This window comes from Cyprinodon variegatus, unplaced genomic scaffold, assembly GCF_000732505.1.
Source record: "Cyprinodon variegatus isolate N-32 unplaced genomic scaffold, C_variegatus-1.0 Scaffold361, whole genome shotgun sequence".
Lineage (NCBI taxonomy): Eukaryota > Metazoa > Chordata > Actinopteri > Cyprinodontiformes > Cyprinodontidae > Cyprinodon > Cyprinodon variegatus.
Window position 1 is genome coordinate 264,939 of NW_015150814.1, and position 11,780 is coordinate 276,718.

The window sequence follows — 11,780 nt, forward strand, 5'->3', positions numbered from 1 at the left end:
TGGGATCAGGTTTTATTTCTAAGCTTATGAAACCCAGCTGTACTCCAAAGAAAGCTCCAATATCCCCACCCTCTACCTCTAACCCTCTACCTTATAATTTGTTTTCAGGAGCTCAATCACTAGTTTTCAATATTTTCTGAATTGAAACAGAGGAAAAAAAGAGCTCTTCCTTGTTGACACAAAAATCGTTTTAGTAAATCTGATTAGTTTTTTTTCTTGCTCTCAACCTACGGATGGTTTAGAGATTGGACGTCTGTGTTGTCATCAAAAATCCTTCTTATAATCAGATCACTCCTGTCCTGCAGAAGCTTTCATGGCTCTTGTTTAAATCCTGCATCCTCTGCAAAATTATTTTACTCACTCTCAAGCTATTCATAATCTCATCCCTCCAGATTTATTTCACCTACTGGTCCTCATTGCCATGCATTCAGCCTCCTTTCTGCTCCACCAGTCATCACCATGGGGTGCAGGGTCTTTAGTCCCTCTATTACATGCTGACCAAAACTAGTCAGAAAGCCCATCTCTTTAAAATAGCCCATCCTTTTAACCCATACAGATATACTTTTCTTGATCTTTTCTTAATCTTTTCTGTGTGCTGTTATGAGAGCAAACATAGTAAAAAAGGAAGTCTTTAAAGGATTTCTCAGTTAATGAAACTTAGAGCGGACAGGAAAACTGGAGTAACAAGTTGGTCTTTATGCCCTTGTGGGAGTAGCTTAGCCCATATGTCTTAGTGTCATGACAGTCAGTTGGTGCTGCAACAGTCACACACCAGGTGAAGACTGCTACAGGTAAGACATTGTCAGTTTTTGTACCTTGCATAATGGCCATGCTTTATTTTGGATATTTAAAAAAAATATAATTGCATTTTTGAAAAAGGTCACCAAAATTGTGAAACCTAAAAACAATGTGATTTACACTGGCATTCTCCTCCTGCGGTCCTGTGCATGTTTCAAAACCTTCCAGGTGTGAATATGAGCAGAACTGTTTCGTATATGCCTGAGAAATCTGCAGGATATTATTCTTCTTTTTATTAGTTTTTTTTTTTTTTGTATAGTAATCTTGAGATCTCCTGGGTGTGTTAAAATAAAAAAAATAAAAAACAGAACTGAATGGAGGAGTTTATGAAAAATCAGAAAGGGGATTACAGCATGTGCTGGACTAAGCATGGTACATGTTAGAAATAATCGTCAGGAAATTTAGATATATATTTTTTTTTTTTGCAAGACACCGTCCCATAATTAACATAACCAAAACTTTAGATTTGAAACGTCAAAAGCAGACATTTGTTACTGTCTCTATTTGTTTTGCTTTATTTCGTAATGCGCCTTATGAAATGTTGCTCGCATTCACATGTTCTGCATTAAAATCAGTAATGAAATTTCTCCAACAAAGGTGTTTAATTAGACTCAGCATGGCTGCAGAAAAACGCTAAATCCAAAGAAGATGCATTTATTTTAGAATCATGAGGATGTGATTAATGGTACAGTATTTACTATTAAGAAATTGTGATTACGAGCAGACGTAGTAAACATGCATAGAAATGAGTCAGATGGGAAAATTAAAACATGAATATGAATACATTTTTCCCAGGGAAAATTTTGAACATAACTGCCATCATTATCTACGTTTGCTTTAGCTTCACCATTTAGGTCTGCATCTTGCCTGCTCCCGCTCCACACAACATACAGTGACCCTTTGAGAGTAAAATTTGCAACACATTTATCCTCCTTTGAGATTAAAAAGTACTTTGTACTCAAACTCAATTAATACCTAAACCGAATTTAACTCAGAAAATGGATAAAAGTGTTAAATAATATGAACTTTCTTGACACTTTGCTTGTGAGGATTTCAGGATAAAAAATCTGACTATGCATATTCATTTATTTATTTAGATGTATTATATAATGAAAAACTTAGTTTTTATTAATAACTAGTATATTTTTTTTTTCCTTTTACAAATAATTAACATGTAAAGGTCCACTGTAATTTCATTTGTGAAATGTAAAAAAAAAAAAAAAATCATATGGTCTGCAATATAATAAAACTCATATAAGGGTCACTAATTTATTGTATATTATTTTTTTTGTTTGTTAACGTTCACAACTCTTTTAATTGTTAGGTAATTAACAAATTTTTTTCTTGCAAACAGAATAAAGCATATTTTATTTTATCTGCCTCTCACTTCCATGAAAAGGTAACCTTGAATCTCTTGTTTTCTTACCCAGAAACATGGCATTTATTCTGACTCAGGACCAAGTTCTGTGCGTCATTTGCATGGATAGTTTCACCGATCCGGTGTCTATCCCATGTGGCCACAACTTCTGCATGGATTGTATTCAGGGTTTCTGGGATGCGAGCCGCAAATGTGAATGTCCACTTTGCAAAGAGGCATTCCAAACCCGACCAACCCTCAGGGTGAATGTAAGCTTAAAAGACATTACGGAACAATTCAAAAGGTATAGAGCTAGTACAATATTTTAAACACATTAAATATGTCTGTTTTCCATTTTATTAAACATATGTTCTTTTCTTTTTTTTTAACAAAAAGATCTATAAAAACAAAACAAGATTGCAAACCAGAGCCAGCACCAAGGAAAAATACCTCCCGACGGTCCTTGAAATCTGACACAATACCTTGCGACATCTGCAGCGAAAACAAGCAGACAGCAGTGAAGTCATGCCTGGTCTGCCAAGCGTCTTATTGTGAAATGCACCTGGGCCCTCATCTGAGGGATCCGGTGATGATGAAGCATAGTCTGACGGATCCGGCCACCTTTAGCACAAGACACCTCTGCAGAAAACACAACAGGCCGCTGGAGATGTTCTGCAAAAAGGACCAGACTCCTGTTTGTCGGAGCTGCACTGAGAGAGACCATAAGCAACATGAAATCGTTCCTATGGAGAAAGAGAGCAGGAGGATCAAGGTAACCCATAATAAATACCCGTCATAATTCCAAACAATCTACTACTATCCTAATGAATCAAACTGTATTAATCAATGCTATAATTTTAACTCTTTTCCAGGCACATTTGAAGGTGGCTCAATCTGAGATTCAACAAATGATTCAGAACAGGCTCAAAAAATGTGAAGAGCTCAAGAACTCTATAGAGCTGAGCAGGGTAAGGCTTTTATTTCAGCTAAGATTGAATTCAAAGTATCTTTTGCCAAATTAAAAGTTTTCAATTAACGTATTGCAATGTATACATTAATTACAATGTCAGTACGATACCAGTGTATGATCAGGAGAGCTATTTGTAGTGAATTCTGCCAGTTTAATCTTATCTGGTTTAATAAGATTGCTTTTCTTACCTTAAATCTTTTTATCTGATTTTTTTTTTTCTCACATAACTTTCTGTAAGGATATGACATTTGGGCTGTTTTGTCATCTTGTTTTGAAAATACATGAGCAGTAGACAAGTAGACAATAATTCAGCCATAAATGTATTTTTTGTTTGTTTTTTTGAAAGTCCGCAAAGCAGGTAAAGGCATTTCGGGAACTGAAAGAATTTGGTTAGTTTGACTTTCAGTTGAATTGCGGATAACAGTAAAAGAAAATGACTGAACTTGACAAACGCGGATTTTCACTTTAAGCTCTACCATTTTCTCAAAAGAAGTTAATTTGTTTTGCACTATTAGGCTTTTGCAACATAAAAACTGTATTTATTGAAAATGTGCATCCAAGATATGTTCTGGTTTTGTTAATTTTTTTCAAGTTTTTTTTGTCCATGATCTTGAGTCAAGTTAAAGAGACATTATGTACGTGTTCACTAAAAAGTATGTCCAAAATAGCCTTTTTATTTATGACTAAAACCTCGTTAAGTGAGCAGACTGACACCTTGGTAATTCAGCACCGATGCATCTATAAGCCTATGGCCTATTTTTCAGTAATGTACTTCGGGTCAGTGGTTGCCGCACTGTTTAACAGATGTGACGTCAATCTTGTCCATGTTAAATGGGTAAAAACTAGCAAATATTTGAAGCATTTTTTTTACAATTTTTTTATTCTTTTTTTTGGGAAATTCCGCTGCCCAGCTCATATCAGACACCAATAGCAGCCCCATGAATGGAGAAAGAAAATTAAAAACAGCTTTGGTAAACTTGGGCGCAAACTACGAGAACCACAGAGGAGCGCTGCACTTCTATGTTTTCGCCACAGGTGGCAGTAACATTAAAAAAACCTCCGTAATGGCTTTTTATGTCATTAAAGAATTGACATTGCATAATTACTGTAAAATCAATACAATGTAGGAAGTGAAATGGTTTATAGGTAAAATATGGTGAACATTTGTGTGATAAGTAAAACTAATTAGTAATTTAATTATTATTATTACATTTTAGTTGCTGCAAGGTAACAACAGGACTCTAAAAATGCATGTAACTAAACCCTGAGGCTATATTTTGAAAAAATGTTCCTCATGTTCTTTCACATATTCCTACTATGTAGCAATTAATTGAATTAGTGAACAAACATTAGCATCTTCACTTTGTTTTTGATCAGACTTGTTTATGACTCACCTTGTAAAATCTTTGAAGTAGTTCAATGAATCACCCGAGAACAAAGTTACTGAAAAAAATTTCCATTCATAGTTTTGATCTTTCATTTTGAATATTTGATTGAACTGCATGTGAACAGGTCTCTGCAGAGAAGCAGAAAAAAGAAACAATAGACTGTACATTAGTCAAATATGTGAGAAGAAAAGTTTGGTCTAGTATAAAAAACAGATAATTTAGAAAAAAATGACTTTAGATCTGAACCTGTACCTTTGATTGGACTGACCTGTACTTAAACGGTGCTTTAAAAGGTCCCAACTGCTTTGTTTGGGACAAAACCAATCAGGATTATGTTCAGTTATCAATAATTTGTCTCAACTACTTATTGCTACAGGAAGTATAGGTTGTGATGTTTTCATTGGGTAACAAATATAATAAGATGTACGCATAAAGTGACGTTTTGAAATATATTCTGGCAACAAATTGTGTTCAATCTCAAAAAGCTTAGGGTAATTTCATGAAAATGAAAAAGACTTCTGGATAATTCTGTTTCCTTTTTTTGCAGATTGATAAAGACAAAGAGATACAAACTAGTGCTCATATTGCCAGCATGGCAATAAAGGCCATTGAGAGAAACCAAGCTCTGCTCATAGAGGAGATTGAAGAGAAGCATGAAGCGGCAAAGAGGAGAGGAGAAGACCTAATAGAAGAGCTCAACCAGGAGATCGATGAACTGCAGAGGAGATGCAGTGAGCTGCAATATCTGAAGGACACCAAGGACCAGCTTCATCTCCTGCAGGTCAGACATTTTAACGATGATGTAAACTAATCTTTCATAAAGCACTACTTGTTTTAATGTGATTGCAGGTTAGATTTAGCAGCAAATTAGACACATTAGATATTAATTCACTCTGCTTGTCCTGTTAGAAATATATAACAGCAGCATTTTTCTGCCTAATAAACGTAAAATTTTTTGCATTCGGAATCTACTATTCCAGAGCTTCCCATGCCTGACTTCTCCTCCATCCTCCACAAACTGGTCTGAGGTCAGTGTTGAGCCTGATATTTACATTAGAAGTGTCAGGGCAAGTTTCTCCAAGCTGGTGGACCTCTGCCGGGAATTGGAAAAGAACCTTTGTGCAGAAGGTCAGTACTTATTCAATTGACATAACAGAAAAATCTCCATTAAGTCTTTTATAAAGATTTGACCGTGTTGCACCCAAGATAATTCACTGAATAATTTTAAAACCTTTTTTTTTCCCTCTTTCTTTTCAGAAATCAACAAGATTGGCAATTATGCAGGTATGCATGTGAATCTTTAAGAGGGTTCCTTTACTATAGTTTATAAATTGTCTCAAACTTCTGCATCTGAACAATTTTGTTTTTATTGATTGAAACTTTATTGATACTGAGTGACGTTTCCATTCTTTATATCCATTTATTTTTAGTGGATGTGACTCTGGATCCTAGAACTGCTGCCAACTGGTTGCTTCTGTCCCCCGATGGTAAAAAGGTGTGTTTCACAGTGAGACACCTTCGTCTGTCACTATAAACCCTTCTCAGACTTTTGGATGTCAGTGTTTTTGTTGCTAATATGTAATAATCTCCTGGTGATCCATAGGTGAGCCTGAGCGGCCAGCAAGGAATACAGTCGCTCCCTAAGGACCCCCGCAGGTTCGATTCCTGTGTTGCCGTCCTGGGGCAGCAAAGCTACACCTTTGGGAGGAGATATTGGGTGGTTAAGGTAGGTTGGTAGAGTTAGACCCATTGCTGAACTGCAAACACTACACAGTCAAATACTGTGGTAAAAACAAGTCATATGTGGAGATAATTTAGATCTTGAATATTGATGGAAACTACAACAAAAAAGTTAAAATGTAAATGTTTATCATGCATGTTTTATTAACAATGATTATAACAAAATAACCAGCTGCATCAAAAGGCTTGGAATTTTGTATCTATAGAGTATTTTATTTAATTTGGGTAAGTATCACACTTATCCGTAAGTAGTCTGGCAGAGACTCAAAGGATCAGACATTGAGCTGCTGGTCAATTTAATTTTATTCAGACAAGAAAGTAAACTCAGGCTTAGAAAGCTCAAAAGTTTAAAGAGAAATAAAGCTTTTATTGAAAAATATCTTTAAAATAGACTTTTTTTTTTACCCTTTACAACTAAAACATCATTTGATGAGCAGACTGGCTCCTCAGTAGATCAGCGCCGATGCATATATAAGATTGTAGCCTATTTTCCTCATTTGACTTTGGGTCAGAAGTTCTGGAGCTGTTTGTGGATTTGACCTCAAGCGTGTTCATGTTATATCTGTCCGACCCAGCAATCAGTGTTATAATCAAGGTGGATTTTATGGATGCTCAGACACCAGTGGCAACTCCACTCCGTAAAATGAATAAAAAATAAAAACAGAGAACATTGAACAAATAAAGAACACTGAGCTATGAAAACAAACAGAAGAGAGCTGCAGTTCTGTGTTTTGGTCACAGGTGGCAGTATTATAAGGAAATGCTGTAATGCCTCTTTAACAAGCATTCTTTATAAGCCTTAATTTTTACAGTACGTTTGTGGTTTTTGTTTTGTCTTATAATAGAATGACATATGCCGCTCATCATTCTTGTGATTGATTTTTGCTGCTTCATCTACAAAGAAACATTTCAGTGGCGTCATATCCTCAATCTACAGTACTTTTTGTTACTCAAAAACATATATTATGGCAAAACAGCATATTTCAACAAGGTCCATGGTTGGGATGTAGTGTACGCTCTGGACAGACCGCTGTAGCAATTATCAGAAATAGTTTTCCTAAAGTGTGTTTTAAGGAATTATTCATTTGAAAGATCTGTGTAATAATTTAGCAATTTCCTTATGCAGTTACATCCGTGCTTTAGTTCTGTGCTCTGCATTTGTTTTACAGGTAGGAGATAAAACCGACTGGGATCTTGGTGTAGCCAAGGAGTCCATTAACAGGAAGGGCTCCATTACTGTCCGTCCAGACAACGGTTACTGGGCGATCTGCAGGAGGAAGGGTGAGAGTCTTCGGGCCTGTGCTGGACCATCCGTTATCCTAAAGCTTCAGGAAATCCCATCGAAAGTGGGCATATACTTGGACTATGAAGATGGATCGGTGTCATTCTACAATGCCGATACAAAGAGTCATATCTACACCTACAAAGGGTGTTGTTTTACAGAGCCTGTCTACCCATACTTTAATCCCTGCCTTCATGACAATGGGAGGAACACAGCGCCACTGATTATCTGTCCGGTGGAAACTGGGCTCACTCTAGAGACTGCAGTGCATTAAGGTTAATTCAGTAAAGGATATATAATGAAGTTTACAGCATTTTAAAGGTTTTAACAAGCACTTGGTTAACCTTTGTTAAACTTTTTATGTTTATTATTAGTAACCCATTGAGTATGTTGAAAAACTTAAAGGAAAAGTCCGGTCATATTCAGAATTCAAACTTCTGGAAGTACTTTAGGTATGAAATGATTACATAGCTTTCAATAAATTAAGTGTTTTTAATTAAGAGTAATTTAATTTGAATATGCTTTACCAGAGACATGCATGGTTGTCAAAGAACACTACTGCCACCTACCGGTTTGTGACGTAACGGTTCGGTATCGGCTTTTGTGCAATTCCCAGTGCTGTATCTAGTGATTAATGACGTGTTTTTCCTCTGGCCAGAAGTTGGATGGCAAATTCTCCCTCTTCAAGTTAGCAATCCAACAACGAAAAATGGCCGGTCACGGCCTCAGTGAAAAATATTGTTTTTATTTTTTTACTGATTAACTCTTAATTCATTAAATCAATCCAAACTGATTAGTTTTAGGTGTAAATAATGACCCATTGGTTATTCCTTGGTGACCGGACTTTTCCTTTAAGAACCAACCGACAGTTTGCATTTTTATAACCTTATTTTAAAGACTGCTGGCATGCTTCTTGCAGCTTTTCCAAATGAAGCAAAGCAAGTGTACATCAAATACCTTGCATACCCGCATTCGTCAGTATGTATTCTGTCACTGTTATACCCTTTGTTTAAAATGTATATGTCAATCTTAGGGACTTTATTGCTTCTTTATCTTCCTGGAACCAGCAGCTTCGTGCTCCAGTTTTTATGCTTGGTTACCAAACATTGTTGGCAGCAGAGCCAGTAACAGTGGATTATCTGGTTTTACAGCTTATTAATCCTCGTTCTCTGTCTTTCCATCATGTTTTTGTTTTTCCTGCATTAGAAGCATAGCTTCACGCATTCAAAGGTCAATTAAATTTTTTTCTACACACAGCTTTTTTGATGTTTGTTTTTTAGGAAGCTTGAGTTATTAAACACTGGAAAAATGTATCACTTTGAAACAAGAGAATAACTGATTAATTTTTAAATGTTTAGAACGAACTGTATAAATATAGTGTGACAGTGTGGGGTCATTTACCTATGCATTCGACCGATGCACATCGGTTAATTATGATTAATAAAGTCTTTCTTATAAAGGAAGAGAAAACCATGTACTGTTTGTGCAACATGACTGCAGATGCACGACGTGCAAACATTGTTCTTTCACAAATAAATTCTTGATGAAGTTAAGAGTACAGTTCTGTTTAGACTATTATTTTTAACAAAATTAAACACCACCCTGTCTATCATCTCAAAGGAATGTTCTTGCATTGAGTTTTACATGTATTTTAAAAATATATCTACTCTACTTTTAAACTGTGAGTAAACAAAGACTTTGGGATATTTAAAAGAAAAGGATTATATCATAAATTCCTTAATAAAAAATTATGTATGCAAAGAATTGTTAAAGGCACAAGCTAAAATTAGGGGGAAAATCTTGTTTTGTTCATACCGTACATTAGGCGCACCTGATTTAAAGCCGCAGGTATTTTAGTGGTTAATTACCATATGTAAGAGAATATGCACAAAGCTGCATTACCAGGAAAAAGACTGCTGTTTGGGAACAACTCTCTTTTCTGAACAGTTTGAAAAGCAAGCTACTGCTACAAATTTAAATACATTTTTATCTATTTGCTCAACTACTGCTAACTACAAGTACTAAACATGCACCGGGCTGTTTAAATGAGTAGCAAATGTACTACTATATAACAATAACCTGCAGGACACCAGAAAAAAATAGATTCAGTCTACCTTTTGGGCTAAGGTGCAGTTTATGCTTTAACAAGAAGAAAAGTCAGTCATTCATCGCCATTACCTTTGTCTTCTTCCTTGTTCTTACCATCAGCTCATTTGCGCATGTGCATTCAGATATACATACAGGTCGCCCTTGATTTTATTTGGTAAAAAATACCTAAATTATGCTTTTCCCTCCCAAAATATGGTAAGCTACTAAACTATATCAATCAATCAATCAATCTTTATTTCAGACACAAAAGAGGTCCATAGTAAAAACAAAAGAAAACAAAAGAAAAAGAAAACAAAAAGAAGCATGACAGTCACTGAGCCACAAATAAGTGATGACGCCAATGTTTCCACAATCTTGAGAAAAATCTCACTGTACTAAAAACAGGGTTTACTAAAATTGCTATTAAATTATTGTATGACACAGATAATCTACACATACATTTATACATGAGATTCACATTATTAACCTTTAACCTGTTAAAGGTTAATAATGTATTTCCTGAGAAAATAAATGCCTTAAAATCCTTTTTGTTTTATCAGTCGTCTGTGCTCGATCTTCTCCGTAAATGGGATCCTATACTTCAGGGAGCTAACTGTTTTGGCTTAGACTATTATTATAGCCCACTGGGCTCTTTTCCAAATACCTTTACCCAATGCACATGGACATGGACAAAACAACGGTATTCTCTTTATAAGACACCATTAGACAAATTAAACCTTTTCTAGACACCAAAATGCATTGCTGACAAAGGCTGCTGTCCCTGAACGTGATATTTACACAGTGTTTATTTTTGTACTTTTTTCTGAAATTTACCCACCCAATGCCCAATTTATTTCCACTTAGGATTATTAAATCACAGCTGATAAAATATAGGTTATAAGCATAAAGGTAGTTTTAAAAGAAATGTCAAGCATAACTCTGCTCTAAAACTCCCTGAAGTGGTTCAGCCTGTCATGCTGTGTGAAGTCCCGGGCTATCCTCCTAGCATCCACCGCTGTCAGCACATGCCTGTGTGTATCAGTGCACATCAAGTTACTAAGTCTTATCTGGATCATTATTGATCTTACTGCAAAAACAATCCAGAAATAAGTACAAAATTCTTAAATTAAGTATATTTACCCTTAATTTGAGCAGGTAAATAAGATGATCTGCCAATGGAATGAGTATTTTTCCTCTTAAAATAAGATAGTTAGATAATATTTACTTGAAATAAGACGATAAAATTGTTTTTTCTTATTTTAAAAGGAAATTGTCTTGTTCCATTGGCAAAGTGTCTTACTTACCTCCTCAATTCAAGGAAAAACGCACTTATTTTAAGAAAAAATTACTTATTGAGATTTCTATTTTTTGCAGTACTGTAGCATAGTTGTAAGGTGGAGCAGTAGACCTTTCTTCCTCAGAAAGCTGTTCTTTTTTCTCTGTTTCATTATTGGTAAAACTTTAATGCTAACAAAGTAGAAGCCATTAGCAGCACCAGGCGGCTGGTATTTGTGTGAGAAAAGTTTTGCTTACATAACATGGCAACTAGCCAATATATTTTTAGGTTATTTCTTCCTCTCTCATAGGAGAATGATACTACTGGTGTTATGAACTACAGCTCAGGATAAAATATGTGTTAAATAGTTCAACTTTATTTTTATTTATTTAAGATTTCATGTTTAGTGATGAAAAGAAGGTAGAACCTCCCATACTGTGGTCCTTGCATCATCCAATAAGAGCAGGCAGTGTTCAGACCACTCTCCCTTTTGACCAGTTGGTTAAATCTCCGTACCCTTTACACCCACACATGCTCTCCTTGGTTTTCTGTAACGTAGTGAAATCATTTTGACAAAATAGATTTTTCCATCAGCTGCTTCGACCAAACCATTGCTCCAGCATGTCTGTTGAACTCTTGTTACCTTCCTTCAATTCTTGTTATTGTCCCTCCTGTCTGGTGTTGACATTATTCCCGGGCTTAGCCCTCTTCCTGCTATGTTGACCTTTTAATGGCATTCCCTATTAAAACCTGTTTTTCTCTCTCTGATGTCAATCATTACCAACAGTATTATCCACTACTCTTTGTCTTCTGTGTTGCCATTGCTACACCTCAAACTTCAAGTTTTAATCTGGTTTTGGAATTTACCACAGGATAAAAAA

General features: G+C 35.6%; 1 protein-coding gene across 1 annotated transcript in view; it reads left to right on the forward strand.

The window, feature by feature from the left end:
* The first annotated feature begins 735 nt into the window (after positions 1-735).
* Positions 736-11,780, forward strand: part of LOC107092001 (E3 ubiquitin-protein ligase TRIM39-like) — a 24,139-nt gene continuing 13,094 nt past the window's right edge. The window contains exons 1-10 of the mRNA XM_015386266.1: positions 736-791; positions 2,229-2,459; positions 2,552-2,927; positions 3,028-3,123; positions 5,061-5,294; positions 5,494-5,641; positions 5,771-5,797; positions 5,944-6,008; positions 6,117-6,239; positions 7,423-7,709. Of these exons, the coding sequence (XP_015241752.1) occupies positions 739-791; positions 2,229-2,459; positions 2,552-2,927; positions 3,028-3,123; positions 5,061-5,294; positions 5,494-5,641; positions 5,771-5,797; positions 5,944-6,008; positions 6,117-6,239; positions 7,423-7,709 (1,640 nt within the window). The 5' untranslated portion in view covers positions 736-738. The remainder of the gene's footprint in view (positions 792-2,228; positions 2,460-2,551; positions 2,928-3,027; positions 3,124-5,060; positions 5,295-5,493; positions 5,642-5,770; positions 5,798-5,943; positions 6,009-6,116; positions 6,240-7,422; positions 7,710-11,780) is intronic.